At 39.2% G+C, this 20640-nt stretch overlaps 1 protein-coding gene across 1 annotated transcript in view; it reads right to left on the bottom strand.

Annotated features, from left to right (window-relative positions):
• RFTN1 (raftlin, lipid raft linker 1) overlaps positions 1-20640 on the bottom strand; it is a gene marked incomplete at its 5' end in the record, with an annotated part of 43625 nt that overhangs the window by 8258 nt on the left and 14727 nt on the right. The window contains 2 exons of the mRNA XM_010162294.1: positions 7958-8073; positions 16977-17180. Coding sequence (XP_010160596.1) covers positions 7958-8073; positions 16977-17180 — 320 coding nt within the window. The remainder of the gene's footprint in view (positions 1-7957; positions 8074-16976; positions 17181-20640) is intronic.

Here is a 20640-nt window from a genome sequence, read left to right as displayed (position 1 = left end):
CACGGTTATACAGACCTTTAATTGGTGTCATATTAAATGCTTTCCAAGCAGAAATGATTCTAAATAAACAATACATTGGGGGACGGGTGCATACGAAAAGAGTAATCTTGTATTCATTTTATATTTAACACAATAAATAAAATTATTTTATCTACTATTATTTGAGACAATGGAAATAAAATATCCAACATACAGTTTCATAAAATGAAATTGCAGTGCTCTTTCTAGCTAGCAAATACTGGATTCGAACACCAGCAGAAGCAGAAAGTACGTGCCAGAGCTCTGCTGAAAAAGAAGTGTTCAAATAATGCATCTCAAACTGGGAGACATTTCATTCAGTGGAAGGGTGGAAAAATTTTAATTAACTTGCTTCCCACTCTCCTGTGGATGATAAGTAATCTCTGATCACACCTTGAGTGTCAAGAAGCCAGAACATACTGAGCTAGGTTTTTCCCTTGACTTTCATCACATGAAAAGAATTCACTTTATTTATAGTTGTACTGTTTGTTTTCAGCATTTTCTCCTTTCATAGTTGCTTCTGCTCATTAGGAAAAAAAAAACCCAAACAAAAATTAAAAAATTATAATGATAATATCTAGGGCAAGCCACATGAACAACTGCATTAACAATTTTTCTTTTCTTCCCCCTCTACTGCGGCAGTTTTAACCACAGCAAGATAATAAACAAGACAACTACTAAGCTCTTGTGAGACAGAAGTTCTTTAGAAATCATTCTTTCCTGGGTTAAGTGAATGTGATCTAGTTACAAGGCAGCTATGGATTGCCACTATTTAATATTTTTTCAAACATGGATCAAAGAGTGGAAGATTGAAAATCCCATTAAATAAAAAATCTTAATAAATAAAATCTTTATCAGTAAATCCTAACAGACTGCTTACTTAGATCTATAGACAGATGGCAAAGAGGATGGGAACTGAAAAACACGAGTCGCTTTGAAAGTGTAACCTGCTGTTTGTGGGGGAGAACAGGCAGCGCGTTCAAACCCAGCTCCTTACAGAAAACAGAGGGGAAAGCCCACGAGGGCAGCAACGCGCACCAGTCCCCACCACTGCCAAAGCCTGAGCTTTCTCCTAGGGCAATGAAGGAAGGATGAGGAAGTGACAAAGGCACAACTTGCACCTTAGTGGAAAAGAGGGAAAATAAAATGAGATAAATTGAATATATGGGCTGTGCGAGAGTGACTCGGTCAAAGCGTGCTGCGAATGTTTTATGTTTGCAGTAACACAGCTGACAAGGAGACTACATCCAAGCTCTAAATTTATGAATTATTTGCCTTCTTCCTTTTCAGACTTCTTCCAAAAGGTAATTTCTGCTAATAACATAACATTATTGATCCATTAAAAGCAAAACAGAAGTTTCATAAGATTTCAGCAATAAAAGTTGGACTATGCTCGTCGAGTACTGAGCAGCTCCTAAATTGCCATGTGTAACACACCACAGCACCTTGCTAGCAGACTCTTGCTACACGTGCATTAGCTGTATAGCAGAGGGGTGTGGGATGGCTCCTGCACCCTGAGAAAGCAGCAGTGGCTTTTGGCAGCAGATGGGTCACTGACCAATACAGACTAGCTGCTAAATTGGGACATTAGTGGAAAGTTAATAGAAAAAAAAGTAATACATAAATCTACAGATAGGCTTTTTGCTCATTATTCTGGGCATATGTAATTTAGACTTATTTATGATTACTTAATACGTATGAATTCATGCACTGTGAAATATTTTTGAGAATATAATGAGGCTGTAACACTATATGGGGTAGCATGCTGTTAAGACAGTTTTTCTGAGATATAGATGTATCCAGTCACAATTTCAATACACACATAGGCTGCTAAGTAGCACTCCCATCTGTCTCCACGTCTAGGGTAAAATAAAAAACAACCAAAAACCCCTCCTGTGCCCAGAAAGCCCACTTCTCTCAGTGACTTCTGCAGATGCAAATCCTACTTTCTAGCATATGTATAAACTAATAAAAAAGTTTGAGTGCTCCTAATATTGCCTGGACTTGTAAGAGAGCAGCACATTTGTGCAGCAACACAATTTTGCATTTACAGAAGCACAGGACAGGTAGCAAAAGCTCCACAAGGTAGATGTGTTGGCATGGAGGGTTCTCCACAAAGGAAGCATGGAAGCATCTTATGAAGTATGTTGCACTTGGATTGCACAGGGAACATACACGTGGCAGGACAACCCCACATAACTGGCCATGGAGCACAAGAAATAGACATGATCTACCAATCCAGCAGTACATTTTCTTAACTAACTCTGGCATTTTTAGTTTCCCAATTCTGCAACACTTGTGCACTGTATATTCAGGTGATCACTGATTTTGCTGTTTGTCCATTAATTGTTTTTAGAAAAAAAAAAACAAAAAACAAAAAACCCAAAACCCATAGAAAAACACTACCTGAGAACTTGCATACTCCAGCGTGCCTTACCACACACAGCTGAATCATCTCCATGCAGCTTCCCCAGTGTAATTTCCTTTGGTTATAATTTATTCTTGAGTAAAATTTGGCTTTTGCAAAAAGACTTGGTGCACTACTCCACCGTTATGGAACTAATAATCTATTTCCATGCAGGAAACGCAGCTGAAGCACAGACTCTCTAGGGCCACCAGTTCAGGCAGCGGGAGAGCAAACGTTAGCACTGCCCTTCACTTATGTGCAGGCTGCGTACGGCATTTACGGGGTCCCAGCACCTGCTTCCTGTGTGCCCCAAAATGCAGAGGCCTCTCCCAAACCTGCCTGGAAGCAGCACAGGGTCAAAGAGGGACATTAGCCAGGGTGCTACTGCATGGCTAAAGGTGACCTGCTGGGGAAAAGAAACGTAAGTCCTGCCTGGTGTGTTTTTAAGAGAGGATCGAAATACTCTTTCTCAGCATGTTCTTAAGTGGAAAGTTCAGATCTGGTATGCTCACTTTTTCCTGAAAAATTTTACAGGTGAGTTGAGAACTAATTCTTATCTCTGATCTTGTCAAAAAATCTAAGCAAACTGTGACAGATAGGAAGCTATTTTTTTTATTCAGACTGTTTTAAATCCTGTGCTTCTCTGCCTGTTCAGTTCAAGATTTACTCATGTGGAAAAGGTGTTCACTTTTTTAGACATTCAATACTGCAGTATCAGGAGAGTTCCAAATTCATATTGCTAGATTTTATTACTAAATTTATCAGCAAAACCAAACAAAGATTAGCCTGCACATTTTAATCCTATATAGAGCATATATCTATGGACTTCAGTAGACAAATATACACATATATATATATATACTGCTTTCATATCTTACGTAAAAGAAAGAAACAAAAACTATAAAAACTTGTTGAAGATAACAGGCTACTGAAGGGTTTTGTTCAGCTTTTCTTGAAAAGCAACAAGGGGCAAAATGCTAAAATATTACACCCAGGCAACATTTGCGTCCTTTGGGTGGTAAAGAGGGTCATGCACACAACTGCATTTCACGCACATCACCATCAGCTCCTTTGCTGACCTAGTCATGCCTTTCTCCCATGGCTAGACAGCAGAACATAGTTTGACTGACATATGACCTAAATCAGATTTACAGACAAATCAAATCCTCATTTCCAGGGAATTTGTTTCAAGGCTTACATTAAAGCAACTTGCAACCTAGGCTCAGCAGAGATAATTTTCTAAATCTTTTGATACGTCACACTTTATAAGGTTTACCATGTCTACAGCAGACACTGACCCCATTCAGTTCTGCCACAGAAATGGCAACATCATGATGTATTTGAGATTTTAATTCATGTCAGTACACCAAAGACATGATATAGCAGAAAATTAAAGTGATGAATCACTATCTGAAGATTTTCAATGAGAAAATGCCTGTAAATTAAGGACAATATTTTCAGAATGAACAAGGCTGCAGAAGCAGAACAATAGAGAAATCTAAAATAAATGTGATAGCGCTCAACTTTAAAGACAGTATGAGCTATTTTGTCTTGGGTAATGGGGAAAAGAAGGTGACAGATTAGAGTTGGGGAGAGGGAAATCATGCAGGCTCTGATTAATCAGAACTGTCTACCCACATTTGCCTACACAAGCAGAATTAAAACCATCAAACAAGTTTTGGTGCTAGATTTCAGATACTGCGGTGGAAATAATGTGCCCTGACATTTTTAGCGTTAAAGCGATAGGGATGAGAGCAGCATTTCATCATTATAAAGTCCTGTGGTCATGTGCAGAGGATGCCACGGCTCTGCTTCGAGATGAAAGAGTTAAATTACTCAGAGCTATTACATCCTGTCTGCTGCTTGGCGGGACCACATACTGTGACAGCTGCAGCTTTACATCCTCTACAAACTGACATTTTACACGCATATCGAGTGCATCACACTGTTCAGCTTGTTTTCTCTATTAGTTTTACCAATTAAAAGGCAGCGCTTTCTCTGCTAAGAGGTGTGCCAGCCCCTCTCTTTTGCCTTTATGGTTCAACAGCAGAACTTTGTCCTTTCATTTAGAAAGGTTCTCCTTTTATTACTAAGGGCATCGATACATGCTACATGTCTTCCTTTTTAAAACAGCTTTCTTTTGTTGAGGCTGGGATTCTTTTGTTTGCTTCTTCTTCTTAATTGCAATACAGTGCAATAAATTTACATTCAATTCAGACCACATCTGAACAAGTCCACAGCTCATACAGATAATCAAATCTGATACAAATTTAAAATAAGCATCCATTACACACATTTATGTCATGCTGCCCATCAGTGCTTCTTCCACTGCCTTGGTACAAAGAAAAATGACAAATGGAAAAGGTTAATCTAGATCAGAGCTGAATCTATATCAAAAAAATAAGAAAGTCTACATTAATGAGTCATTCCACTGCTCCATAATTATCTCTGTGATAATTATACTTTGAAGTACTCATAACAGAAACAAAGCCTTTCCTGAGTTTCGGACATATACTGTCACGACTGAACTCTGTCTCCTTCCCTCTACATCCCCCGTTTTACAGTCTGTTCCTCTGCCACTGCATTGCTCCATTTTTATGGCAAATAAAAGAGAATTCTGACAGGGTTTAACAGAGAGGTGAGTTGGTTTTCTGGGTACAACACTAAGCAATTGCCTACAGATCCCCCAACTTCCAGTCTTCCATTGATTGATGAGTTTAGTTACCTATGCCTATTGTGTCTCAGAAAACACGAGGCATGAAATATCCAGGCAGTTACTTAAATGTCAGGAGAAGAAAACAGAGGTGGTCAGCTCTGCTCTTCCTTTAAATGGGTAAGACCTTTGCAAGAGTTCCTCAATGCCTCAACCTTCTTATTTCAGCAGGCTTTTTTTTTCCTCCATATTCTTCCACTTTCAGGTTGGTGGGTAACACATTCATAATGTCCCCAAAAGAGGGGCACTTGATCTCAAAAGAGCAAAATTGTCAGGGAACACCCAGCATCCAGATTTTACATTACAGCAGAGAATGACCTGATCACACCAACAAGCTGTGTGTATGCTATCAGTCAGTTTCTGAAACTGCACATACCAAATCTTATGTCTGGAACAAGAGATTCTCCACGTTACCCCTCAGACAGACATGGTGTGCAGTAGTACAGCATCTCTTGACACACCAGATGGCAATGGGAGGTTGATTCCTTAATCTGTTGACCAGATGTGTTTCCAGCATGGAATTGCTAGAACTAAGGCAAATTACACTCTACCTACGAGGGCTTTAATGCTTCAAGAGGCCTTGCTAGAAGATACTCTTCTGTTGTGTTCTAGTGTTTTGGTCACCACTCTGCCATCACAGGGTCCCCATTACTAAATGCTGATAGCAGGTATCACAGATTTGTCATCTAGCTTGAGACAAACTTTCTTGTGTCCACACAGAGCAAACTAAAAGGTGTATAGGTGCCATTAAGCACAACTTTGTTGCAATCTCCTACTGAGAGAGAACCTTTCACTGGTTGTCTAAGAACTAAACAGGTTCAGACCAAGAATCCATTTAACTCAGAAAGCTGTCTCCAACACGGCTGTAAGTGACAGCTAAGGAAGAATAATATGTATCAGGGTAAGTATGCAGGATACCTGCCCCAAATATCTGTGTACTTCCTCTCAGCACATCTGGTTTAGTTTCTACTGAAAGGAATCCAGTTTGTGCAATATGAGACCATTCTGTGATGTGATGTGAGGCATATTAAGTGGGGAGGATCAGGAGGTTCACTTCAAAAACACACTCCTGATCTCAACTGAAATACTGATATAAACACAGATGTAGATAAGGTAGGAGAAAAAAAAACAACGCATCACTTCCACCTGAACTCATCTAAATTCCATGAACCCGCAGCATTCTCCAAAAAGGAGTTCCACAGATCTGCTGCTGCTGCACAAAGAATTACCTGATTTATCTCCTTTTTCTTTGTTTTGCACCTGGCCCCAACTAGTGCCATTTGACAACCCTTAGTTCTTATACTGGAAGAGATGGCAAACAGTCAATCCCTGTTTATATGCCTCCCATGATTTAGGAGACCTATTCCATTCACTTCAACTCTTCTCTTTTCCCAGCTGAAAGGACACACCATAGAAAGTCTTCCTCATATGGAAGCTCTCTGTATCATTGATCATCCTCACTGCTCTTCTCTGAACATCTACAGTGCTAACATAATCTTCTGAAATAAGATGCTGTCAAACCATGGCTTATACAGCAGTACGTAGTAGTATATGCTTGCTGTTTCACTCTCTATTCATTCCCTAACAGTTTTTAACATATGGTTAACATTAAACTTCTTAACATTTGCTTTCTTGATCAGCATTGACCTAATGCACTCATGGAACCATCTATCATTATCCCAAAACATTGCTCCTGAGTGGCAACACCACAATTTGACCCTAAAGATGAACAAGAACCTATAGTCAAGTCTGTAATAACTGGAATAACATTAAATGTAATATAGGAATCATTTGTTCAGATGCACATTAGCACAAGAAAAGCTGCCATTAACGCATTACATTGTTCTTCAAGAAGTTTCTAGACATTATTATATGGCCATTTCTTACTGCACTACAAAGTCATCATCTAATAACCAAACTCTTAATCCTAGTCTTCTGGAATTTTACACATTTATTATAGCATCTCTCCCATTTCCACTTAATCCATCCTTTTGGCATGTGTGTGCTTTGTCTTTCTTAGGATTTTATACCATATACAATATATTCCAAGCAAAAAGATCAGGCATTGCCTTTATAGATACATAACATCTATTTCTAGCAGAGTAGAGTAATCAAATAAAACAAACAAACAAACTAATGAGAGTTATGTAATGGTATCTTATTTCCCCCCATGATCTTTTTGCTTTAAGTTACAAAGAATTTTAAGTCCAGCTTTTCAAATATCTATCTGTGTATCAAATTTGCTGTGGAAGATCAGTACCGACTGATCTGATCTAAACAGTGTTTCTATTGATCTCAGTGTGCACTTGGATCAGTAACAAGCCAATCTATGACACACGTGGTTTGTTTGTTGGGACCTATCCAGAATACACAGTTCTTTCAGCATATGAAGGAGGTCAGACAGAAGCAAATGCAGTTATCCACACATTCTAACACAGCTAAGCCCACCTAAAGGGCCACCACCATTAGAACCATGACGCTGCAGTGACTTGTGTGATCATGTTGCCCTGACAACCAATGGAGATCCTCTTTACAGTTAATCTAGCAGACATCTGTATTTTTGGGAGAGATAGCCATGAGTGTCTTTGCTCACCATCACTCACATTTCCTACCCCACAATAAGGCACGGAGATGACCAAAACCAAAAGTGCATCGTACAAACCTAGACTGTGGTTAAGTGGTGTTTCTGTTACGTTGAATCCCTTTACCTCAGCTGCGTGTCTGGTAGTGCTGAAGCACAGATCAGTACATGAGTCTGCCTCACAGTCTTGGAGTGTTTTAATTTACAAAAAATCAAAGAAGAAAAACTGCACACATACCTTCAGGACAGTCCACTGCTCTACAACAATTGCATCATAGCCCTGCATGGTTTTACTGTCTTCCACGGTAACATCTTCAAAGAGAAATACTCCATCCATTGTCCCATGTAAAGAATCTGTGAAAACACAGGGTTATCTGTAAGCTTTATGGAAGACACCCCATGTGCAGTGAGGCATTTGAATTTCTTAATAACAAATTCTTCCAAGGATGTTAATAAAAAAGTGCACAGGCCTTCCTCTGATAGTCCAGCTTTATTAAATGAATGAGACTAATAAGTCTAGCAGCTTTTAAGAGCAATCCCACTCTCTAACAGCAAACCTCACTGTCCACTCTTGTTATTCCAGAGTTTGTCCTCGAAAACCACAACTCTCCCATTTTGAGCAGGCACAATTAATTCAATCCTCAGTTCAGCAGTACTGCTCACCTGCTTGAAGTTATACACACACTTTGGGGGCTAAAGACCATGTACTATGTCAACTTTTCAAGGCCTTTTGAAGGTAGGCCGATCTGAATGACTATACCCACTCATTCACACGAGTCAGAACCCTACATATGGATCAGCTGCTGCAATTACAGTGATCTACATGGACTAAGGATGATTTGGCATATCTTAATAGTGTGAAATAAAAGATACATTCATAACTATTTAATCAATTTACGAAGGCATTTTGACCATCTGGTTTAGTGGCTCTCTATTCTCATTTGCATTCCCAGCATGTTTAGCCTTTTTTCAGACAACACATAGTATTAAATTTACTTGAGCAGCACTTTCTCCTCCAGGCCAGCCGTATACTCCATAATCAGCAATCACTCCTATATGCAAGAACTCCAGTTTTGTCAGCTCTGTGGCAGAACAGAACCAGAATAACTGAAAAAAATTACTTACCTTTCTTTGCTAAAATACACGAAATGATGAAGCAACAGAATTATACTTAGAAAAACTGTAAATAAACAGTACTGTACTCTTTATGAACACAGGACACTCCTCTCACATTGTCACAAAGTGTGTTTTTCAGCCCTTCTAGTTTAAGTAATACATTTACCCTATATGGCTGATGATACCCTTGCTCATCCCCTCCCCAAGTATTGCATTTTGCATGATAGTTTCTTTACATTTTTAGGAAAACTACGTTCCTTGCACTGGCATGATACATGTTTTTGAAACGCAACCACACATGCCAAACTGACAGATTCCTGAACTGTCAGGAGAGTCTTCTGGATAAGTCTGCTTAGCTGTTTCATCAGGTCCTCGTGCTTTCCCTGGTGGATCTTAGGAGGTCAAGAAATGCCAGTGGGAAGGTATTGCTGCCTTCAGTATCAAACTTAGAACCAATTTTCACAAAGGAGGCAGCGAAGAGGATTACGAGGCTTCTTACCTCTTGCAGGCATCTCAGTGAACATCTCTCAAGGTCATTATATAATCTAAATTGAATTTATTATCTGGAAATAATAAATTCATTGTGGGTAAAGCCCACAACAAACCAGACTCCTACAGTTGGAGGCTTATGTCTACAAATACACTGCAGCAAGACTGTTGCAGCAGGTGTCAAGCATTTGCACACCACCCACCTGCTTCTGTTTGCACAGTCCACTACTGTCTTTGCTGCAGTTTCAATTTAGTCATTAAGATGTGAGTTGATGTAAATACTAACAAACTAAGACAGCGGGGTTTTTTTAGTTCAGTTGTGAAGGAGACGAGTTGTAAACCACTAACTAGGGACTCTCCTTGGGATTCAGACTCAAAGAAGTAGAAAAATACACTGTCTCCTTCCACACTGTCGCCCCAGGCAGGTTTCCTGTAACTCCGTTTAGAATAAAGGGAGATGAAGACCCCTCGCCACTACAACAAGCCAGTATTACATATCGCCCCAAGGAGGATAAGGTGAACTACAAAGAGGTAACTCCTGTCACCTAGATAGATTTCTCATCCAAATAAGGAGAACTGATGCTTTTGTTGTGAAATAACAGGCCAGATCACCAAGTAGTTGGGTTACAGGTTAGAATACACAGGGAGAACAAGCTTGTCCCATACAAATAGGTACAAGATTTAATTATCATATTTCATTCAGAAATGGCATTTTGTTAGAACTTACATTTCAAAGCAGGAATCAACTCAACTTCTGTGCAATATATCATGTTCCAACACCCTAACCCATATCCAAATCTATTTTAGGATGCATAATGTATAAATAAATCTTTAATTTTCCACAGCAAGGATGACAGGACAGCACCTAAGACTGAAAGCAGAAATCCATAGATCCCTTCTAGACATAGACATCCAGATCTTGCCAGGAAGCTTTATATAGCACTGGTGCACTGCTCCTGTATTGTGAATTCTCTTAATGAAATCCAGGGTCGCACTGTTGGCACAACTGCAGCTTGAGCTCACCCCATGCATTTGCCAGCTAATTAATAAGTGATCAAAACACAATCAGCAGGCGTGTGTTTACACTCGCTCATAAATCATTCTTTATGTTTCACTCTGCTGCGCATTCCGCTCATGCAGTTCACAGCTTCCACATATGTGAACGTTATGGCACATATGTAATGTTTTAGAAACTAATAGCTGAGCTCATGAGACCCTACAGGCAGCAGATAAGCTTGACTGCACTTCCTCATTGGATGTACAATGATTACTGTTGAATGCTGCATCCAGTCAATTCTAAGATCCATTATTTTTTTGGCCAGGAAAGAAACCTATAGAAACTGAGAAAACTGGAAGGGGAAAAACAATGAGGGAGAGACAACTGCTGCCTACTGATGTCTGCTCAGCAGAGTGATGCTGGTGAAAAACTGACTGTAAGACAAACTGACTGACAATGCTTATTAAGATTTTCCCCCCTTAACCATAACCAAGTCTCCTCTCTACCTGTCATGCCACAACATTTAAACTTTCATACCATGAATGCTTGTCTACCAATCCTCACACCTTAGCTGTACATTTTCCCTTTTACAGGTTATCCTCTACTCTTCCAGATGAAAGGAGGATGTGAAGGAAAGAACAACTGGATCATTAATTCCTTTGCATGTGAAGCATTTTGGATGCTGATAATAATTGAGAGAAAGGAGGAAGCAACATAAAGAGAGCTAATGGGGCCATATTCTGGAGAAAAGGCACACGTAACCCATGTTATGGTGTCAGGATCTGCAGGAATTTTGGGGAAACTCTCATACAGAGGTGTGGAAAGGCAAGGAGATGAACACATGCTCTGAGTCCACCTGCAATACCTTGATCGTACAGATGCTCCAGAGTCTGCAGCAACTCCAGTGTACAGTCACATGTTTTAGAGCTGGCCCACTAGGGGAGACTCATATAAACTACATTAGATATTCATGATGTAGAGGTCTACAGCTGAGTTAGTCATCCAAGGCTCTCTTTAAAATTGACGGAGAGAAATAATGCTTATTTCATTCAGGTCCTACTTTCATAGAATCATAGAATAATGCAGGTGGATGGGGACCTCAGGAGGTCTTCAGTCCCATCTACTGCTCAAAGCAGGTTCAATAGAAGTGCAGACAGATTGCTCAGGGCTTTATCTAGCTGCACCTTGAAAACCTCCAAGGATGGAGACTGCACAACTTTCTGGGCAGCTTCTTCCAGAGTGTGACTGTTTTAATGATGAAGAAGTTTTTCTTTATATCCAACCAGGATCTCTCTTGTTTCAATTTATGCACATTTTTTGTCATCCTCCTACCATACACTTCAGTCACGAGCCTGGATTCATCTTCTTGATAGTCTCCTCGTAGGCACTGCCACCCACTGTTAGGTACCCCAAAGCTGTCCCTTCTCCAGGCTGAACCAATCCAGCTCCTTCAGTCTTTCCTCACAGGACAAGTGCTCCAGTCACTGACTATCTTGTTGGCCCTCTGCTAAACTAGCTCCAGTTTTTGAATACCTTCCTTGCCCCCTTTCGGAGAGGGCCCAAAACTGGACACAGTATGTGGTCTAGATGCAATCTGATGAGCACCAAGTAGAGGAAGATAATCCCTGTCTTTTTATCTACTGGTCATATTCTTGTTGTTACAGCCTAGTACGCTGTTGCCTTCTCTACTATCAGGACATACTGCTGGTTCATCTACAGCTTGCTGCCTACTTACATCCTTTAAAGGACCTTTTCAACAGAGCTGCTACCAAGCCAGGCAGCATCCAGCCTGGATTAGTAAAAAGGCCTCTCCCTTCCCAGAGGCAGGGGATTTGTCCTCATGGAATTTAAAAAAGCTCCTGATGGCACATTCTTCCAGCCTGCCCAGGTCCCTCTGGACAGCAGCCCAATTCTGAAGCACACCAAGTGCACCCCTGAGTATGGGATCACCTGCAAATTTGACAAAAGCAAGCCCCGTTGTCTCCTCTGCATCAGTGATAAAGTTGTTAAACACAACAGGTCCCCAGATAGATCTCTGTGGTATTCCAGGTGAAGTGTGACTTATTAACCACAAAACCTCTCAGCCTACCCATGCAATCAGTATTTTACCTGTCTAGTTGCCCTCCCATCTAGGCTGCAGGGTACTAAATTGGATACAAAAATATTGTGGCAGCCACTGCTGAACTTCCTTAATAAATTCACCCAAAATAACATCTACTACTTTCCCTTCATCCACAAATCTAGTCATTTTATCACAGAAGACAGTTTCATCAATTATAATTTACTCCTCTTAAATGCATGCTGACTGTTCCAAATCACTTTCTTCTCCTTTCACGTGTCCACAGATGTGTTCGTTCCAAGAGGACTCACTCAATGATTTACCTGGGAACGAAGTGAGACTGACCACCCTGTAGGGACCCTGGATTGTCCTTCTGGCCTTTTTGTAAAGACGGGTACAACCTTTGCCTTTCTCAAGTGTTGGAAAACTCCCCCGATCTCCATGACCTTCCAAAGATGGGTATGAATGGCCTTGTTATGACATCACCCAGCTCTCCCAGCACTCCTGTATGCAGATCATTTGGTCTCAGGAACTCAAGCAATCCTTGGTTTGATTTTCATCCACTGCTGCTAGTCCTGCATCTCCTTGAACCTTGCCTCTAAGCTCAGAGGCCTGTAAGTCTGTGTCAGTTTAGGCCAAGGCAAAAGAAGCGCTGAGTATCTCAGTCTTATCTAGGTCTGCTGTCACTACACCACCCACTCCAAACTAGCTGGTCTCTTTCAGGTATCTGATACAGGGTGACATGGATCACAACACAAATTCTACTGACTATATTGGTCTAAGCCTAGATCTCCATTGATTACAATGGCATTTTCAGGTGATAACTCCTGTGCAGGTACCTGCAGGGTCTGCCCTGCCTACATTTATTCAGCTGAATCTCACCTAACCTATCTACAAAGATCAGCCACCTAAGGCTTTTGGTGAGTTGGTCTTTCCAGTTTCCACTGTTTCTCATGCAAGGTATTTCTTGATTCTGATGCAGTTGTATTCTTTTCTAGCTCTTGGAACTTAGCCTACATTAAAAAGGTCTTTAGTAATTCTAAACGTTAGTTCATTTGCAATAGGGCAGTAAGGAATGCCAATAAAACAAACAATTCTGACTTTGCTGTCTGTGGTATCATTTCCCACTCTCTACTCTTGAACATAACTTCACTCTTTCTTAAAGAAAAGGCTCTGAGCATAAAGGTTACAATCACTGTCCTTCCTCTGAAAACGTTCCATTGCCACTGCATTTTTTATTAAGGTATCCTACTGTGCACAAAAAGCTATTTTCACTGGGTTGTATAAATATTTGATGTAGCTCGGTTGACAAAACGCTATTTTGATGTTCTTGCTTCTGATTTACAAGAAGTATATGGGAAAAGATTTCTTATTTTACTCTTGGCAGCTTTCCTAGTGGGCAACAATTTGCCCCTTGTTGTCTGTGAACTATAAATCCCCCTTATCTAGGAAACTAACCTTTAGGCTGCTGCTGCTCTCAATGAGGAAAACCAGCTATCTGTGGCTTTATGTGGCATGCAACCTGAATGCTGGCCTTTGCTTCATATTTATATTCTTCCCTCCTCCCGAATCTTTTCACCTTCAGTACACACACAAAAAAATAACTCCATATGGATGATAAAAATTCCAGCCACTTCAGTCGGTAAGGTGACTATAATTGGCCAAATGCATCACTGGTTCATCTCTGTCAGAGGCAGTGCAAATATAACAGAGACAATCAATCTGGCCCTCTAAAAACCAAGCAACTCACATTTTGTTTCATTTGCTTTGTCTTTAAGTACTGTCAATGTTTTCTGGTTGGTTGGCTGGCTTTTTCCAAGTTTGAAGACAGAATGGTAAAACAAATACATGTCAGGTGCTGAAAGACCTGCAGTTCAACACCACTAAAGAGGAGCAGGCTTGTGATCACTCTGTTAAGGCATCAAAATATAACCATAGCTTTGACTCTTCCTCCCTTCTCACACCGCTGACCGGACACTTGCTGTCACAGGAAAGAAGGAGACCCCACCTGTTACATCCTTTCCATCTGCAGTGGTATTAATCTGTAGCTTGCTGCTACAGGCTCCACTTCTCACTAGAAGAGGGCACAGGTGAAGTCGTACGATCACTTCAGATCACTAGGCAGGATCAGTTTACATCAAGGACCACAGGCAGAATTAGTAATTACATGAGTTGGATGAAAAATAGCAGCAAGTAACCAAACTCCAAATTTAAATAACTTATTTGTCAACAGAAGAACATTCAAGGACCAAGCAAGCTGCTGTTTCTAACTTACTAGCAAAATCCGAATACATTTAATATATAGTGTAACTCCACATGGTTTACATTTTGTAAGTTGCAATTATGCTATATTTCTGTTTATAATTATCTGGTACAATAAGCAAAAAGAAACAATTGTTATCAGTGAACTTTAAACTCTTTTAAAGACTAATTATTGAACTGCTGGCAGAAGGAAGAAACAGATTTATGACTACTGACAATCTGGAAATCTTCAGTTCATTGGGCATTCCAAGGACAAGGGGAGAAGAAAAACATAACAACTCTGGTTTTAAGTCTAATAAGCAAAATAATGAATTCATACCTTAAGCCAAAGAGAAAACCAGCCCCGAGAACAAAGAAAAGTGATATAACCAATTAAAGAAAATATGCTAATATTACCTTAATTTGGAAGAGGATTAATCAGTGAATAAGGAGACCAGCTATGAAGAGCTGCCATAGAAGACTAGAAAAAAGTAAGGAGCTGAGGAGCCCTCAGCCCCCTCTTTCTTCCCTCCTCCCTATCCTGGATTGTTTCATACATGCTGGTGTATGAGTAAAAAAGCTGTTCTGTTTCTCTGCAGCGTAGGAAAATTTTAGGATTTAAATCCTAAACATTTAACTGCAACTGATAGCAATTTACAGGTGTTCTTAGCAGATGTTCTTCTAATAGCATGGGCATGTTCACAGCGTTTTAACATAACCGATATAATTAATACACTTTTAGAAACCTTAAGTCTGAGCTTCCTGACTTCTAAACCTGTTCTTCCTCTAACTGTAAAATGCTAATAAAAATGTTTATTAATTGTACATCTTCAATCTCTAATCTAACTTAATCCGGAATCTGTCCGCTTTTACATAATTTGTTGTCCTGTTTACGTTGAAACTTTATTGTCATAATTCAAGCCCACTTTATCTATGTCCACAGGCAGTTATCCAGCACTCCTCACTCTGGTATCCAAGCACATGAACTTCCCCAGGCCCCTGTTATGTAAATGAACTCTGGAAGTTTGAGTAACAGAAAAATGTTGTGTTTAAAGCACTTTACAGTGCACTGATAAGCATTTTTTATTAAAGAAAACACCGAGCCTGACAGAGCCAATTAAATTTGCCTCCATGAGTTGCAATTTATACACATAAAGTAAATGACTATTTGTTTTTAAGCAAGTTAACTAGCAATTACAAGGCTTTCCAGGAAGCTGTGTGAAAGCATTCCATCAGCTGAACTTTAGACCTTCCTTTTTTGCTACTTGCTTGCAAAATGAAAAATTAGGATTGCCTGTTAATTTCCTGGTTGACTTTTACCAGAACCGACTCATATTACTGTGTTTTATCATGGGTCTTGGAATTCTGACCAGCAGCAAAATGGAAAGAAGATGCACTGGAAGCAGTTTCCCTGTAGTTTCAAGGCACAAAACCATGAATCTTAGTAGCAGTGCCCAATCTATGGGTTACTACATTCCTTTTGAAGAATGCAAACCAAACCAAAATTAGGTGAAAGATTCAGCCACAAGCACTTTGACCATGAAGTATAGCAGTGATATAATTTTCCAGTAAAATTAATCTGGCTGTAACTTCAACACTTTTATGTTCAAGTACTTCCCTTGGTTTGTTCTCATGGTCCCCTGGCTATGTCTCTCAGATCCCTACTATGCACCAAAGTCTTTATTTGTACAGCAGGCTTGTCTTCAGAGACACCATGGTGGCCACGAGTGTAGGACAGATTGGCTACAGTACTAAGCTGGATTCAGTGCCACATTTTCACAACATGCAAAAATCTTTTTTAATCTTCTCTTCTTAAATTAACACCAACATTTATCCATCACTTATATGAACACATTAGCTAAGATGAAACAAACACAGAAGACAATTTTATAAAACACTATGCCATCAAGGTGGAAAGGGTCTCTACAAGAACTAGGAGTGACTACATGCTGGCCAGATGAAACGGGAGGGTCCTTACACTGCAATCAGATGCAGATGCAGTATGTGGCTGGACAGCTAAGAGGAAAGCCACTCTTCCATTCATGTCATCTGCTTTACAATCTTATTAGTTTAATCCATTTACTTGGTACTGTTTATTAACTCTGTATATTTCTGCAATTACAGGATCATCTCTAGTATGTTTATAAAATACAATACAGAACCTGTTTTCCTTATTCACATGTCAAAATATTTCCTGTGCTTTCATTCTATTTCACTGAAATGGGCTGATCTAAAACAAATCTGCCCCAAGCCTACATTAAAGCACCTCCAAATGTCTTCTTTTCAAAGATAATGATCTCTATTAGAACAGAAAGGAAAAGAATCACAGCATAATACTTTCTGTAATTTCCATACCATTTACCATTCCAAGGCTGAAGATGGCGTTTACCAGCGAGCCTCCTCTCCTGAAGTGATCTGTCATGTGCTCCAGCCAATTTGCTTCTAAGCTGTTGACAGTCTGCCCGTTCCTGGAGATCCTCATAGGGATAGTCACCGTATAATACTGACTGCATTTCTGTGGGGTTTTTGGCTTGTTGAAGAGAGCGAAGATCTCTGCTTCTACCAAAAAGTAAAAAATAGACTAATGCAACAACCATATCATATTTCAGCTAAAACAATGTACAACCCACTGTCTGTCCCTGCCTGATTACACTGTGCAACTGCAAAAAATACTTTGGGATGTGGTTTTCTCTTTAATACATTTCTTCAGTGTCCAATGCAGCTGGGTCCTAAAACCCAGTATGATATTTTCATTGCTGTTAGAATATTTGTTACTAATAATGGATTCACTGTTGATAATAAAACATTTAAAGACAGTAATACTTGACAGTAATGGACAACTCCCCTACTGGAGTTATCAGTGTAAATCAAGACAGGAAAACATGCTCCACAAACTGCTTTGAGTACTGTAGCAGTCACAAAATCACTAACAACTAATGCATGGAGTACTTTTACTTTTCTACTGAATGAATTGTTAAAAGAGCTGCGACACTGAGGACAGTTCAAATACAAAATCTTACCAGAAATTTATGAGGAACTGCATTCTGCAGATCATGGTCATTAAACTAAAGTATTAAATAACTTGGTTTTGATAATACAATGGCATAGAACGAGCAAGTAGTAGTCTCATCTAAATAAAACATAATGAATCATTAATGCAGAGACTGTGCTAGCTGGTTAATTGATTTACTCTGAGTCTGAGCCAAGGTGAGACATTAATACAACAGTAAATGAATTTTAAGAGTGCAATTGTGGCGGGTCTTACAAATGAGAACATTTTCTAGACTCTGCTCTGTATCTCCTCTAGTATATCATAAGAGCAGTTAACATTGGCTTACCATTACAAAAAAAGTCACTGTTGATAGCAAAGTTGAACTTTCACAGCCATAAAATTGGAAGCAAGTTTAAGTGCAGATACACCTTCCAAATTCTCAGAAGAGTATAACCATCAATGAAATTACCGATAAAAATGTTTGGATATTATTATTTTACTTGTGAATGTGCAAGGAAATCAATGGTAAAATTTCTTTTAATTTCCAAACGCCAAAAAATCTCCCAAAATAAATTAATATAAAAGGTAAAAACATTACATTAAATTCATTCATTCAATAAGCTCCTCTTGTTTCCAAGTTATTATATTCTAATCTCAAGTATTAAAGTAAATAAAGAGACGTCAAGAGAAATGCCAAGATTGCTCTCTGACCGACGTCACTGAGCAGGCATTGAAAATTGAAAAAGATCTTAGAAGGGAGACGTTCAGAGACAGGCTGGCAGCACTTGAAGAAAAGAGTGGGAAGATCACAATAGAGATACCAAACATGAAAAAGAGACCTAATGATCTCAGCCATGAACCATGATTCAAACAGAATAAAAAGGAATAAACTGTTAACATAAGATACACAGAAAAATTCTATGATCCTTTTGATTCTGACCCCCAAAACAGACTCATTTGGAAACAGAGATCTTTTTGGTCTATATTAAGACATTATATTAACAACAGCAAATCATGGAAAACCACCGGGAGATGATAACTTGGATCTGACACTGGGCTGTTGACAGCACGCACTTAAAACATTTGGGAGTCTTTCAGTGGTTGACTTGGTTTGTCACCATTACTGAGTGCACCAGTACACCAGTCCTAATCACTGTTCAAGTCACTATGGACAACAGTGTTCACCAGCGACCCTGACTGCTTAAGCATGGATAAGGAGTCCTTTAGTTTGGTTCTAGGTAACATGGCACTTCTGGACATACTATTGGTATATCTGCGTCTTGTTCACAGGCAAATCATTTTCAACACTGCTTTGAAGAGCCATTTAATAAAAGGGAAAATGAATACGCACTACAAAACATTCAGAAAAAAATGAAGAAGCATAAAAATAACACTCAAATACACAAAATTAACATTGCACAAATAGTAAGAAATATTACATCTTTTCTGAAGTTTTATGTAGGGAAGAAGGAGTTCAAGAGTAGTAACTTCCTATGGAATAAGTATGCTAGCTGTTAAAAAAAAAACAACCACCTGATGCTTTCTGTCTTCATGTTCCTAAGGAAGGATGAAGAACTGGTGCCAAAGACTGAAATACTTTTTCCATGGGAGGAAAAAAGGGAGTGCTGTAATAACAAAAATTCATACAAGAGTAACAAAGAAATCAGCAATGTTGAACAGGCAATAGATTTGGGAAAACCCTACTATGGGTGAACTGCCTTCTCAGACCTTCAGTCTTGGAAAGTATTTGTATAATTCACCAATTAAAAAAAACTGTATGAGAAATAAATAAAGACAAAAAGCAGTCAGAGAAAGAAAGATAAACAGGGAAACTAAAGGCATTTTAAAAATAAAACCTCTTATCTGGCAAATCAGCAGCTATAATAAAATCCTGAGGTGTTACAGACAGAGAGAAGTTGGGAATATTTGAGGTGACCAGCTTCACATTAGGCAGAAATACCAAGAACCAGGTTACTTGCAGTGAAAGACTTCCACTGTTCAGCATGGAGAAGAACAGCATCAAAAATATTATTAAACTTGCTAGGTTAACTCTCTCAAAGACAGCCTATATAAAAAGAGAACGAACTGGTCTGATTAGACTTTGAGAGTCCTAATTTAGAACTATAAAACCAAGAGAGGTTTTATAATGTGCAAGATTCTACTGTAAACGAGAACAGATTTTTCAAATAATAGCTATGCTTTGAGCAAATCTGGCTGTCCACTTGCCCCCAAAAAAATTAAGAAAGTATGGTGAAAGGTTACTAGAGTGTGATCCAAATCTGATGGCAAAAAGCTAATTACACCAAAATGCAACGGAAACCAAGACAATAGTCCAACGAGGGTACAATGCAAAGTCATTCTTGGTCCTACATACAAAATCCCTAAAGGCGTAGGATTGTTCGACTGAATCTATGCAAGACATAAAGAACAGGGATAAATTAAAGTCAAGGACAGCACCAGTTGAAAGGAATGTAGATGGAATTTCCTTACTCAGGTTTTTAGCTTGTAAGGAAAGTAAGCAAAGCAGTAGGAGAAATGCATGTGCACACGGTTTTCTAGGATTTAAGCAAATTTAGGAAAGATAAGTATTTTGAGATTTAAACTGGAAATGGGGAAAGAACTTTTTTTTTTTTGAGGACTTTTCATTTGCTAAATTCCTTTGGTCTACATCCTATTTTCAACTACAATTCCTGCTACTGAAGTAATCTGCGAGCAACAAACACTCTAAGAAAGGCATTTTGAGACCTCAGCTGAGACCTGTTTTTTGATGGCATAAAATGACATTTAAAAGTGGGAAGCACACCTGAGGAGAAATATGTCAAAGAAATGAAAGAAAGAATACTGATATATGAAGAATAATCTTATAAAAACATTATAATTGAAGGCAAATTATTAGGAGCTCCATTACCAAGATGACCTTTATTATGAATTACTAAACATGAGCTATTAAGAAAAACAACTGCTGCTTTCCAGTAACTACAGTCCTGACTGTAGCACTGACGCCAACCTGACCATAGGATACTAGGA

Source organism: Antrostomus carolinensis, unplaced genomic scaffold (genome assembly GCF_000700745.2).
Source record: "Antrostomus carolinensis isolate BGI_N321 unplaced genomic scaffold, ASM70074v2 scaffold24652, whole genome shotgun sequence".
NCBI lineage: Eukaryota > Metazoa > Chordata > Aves > Caprimulgiformes > Caprimulgidae > Antrostomus > Antrostomus carolinensis.
This window is presented reverse-complemented; position numbering and strand designations above follow the sequence as displayed.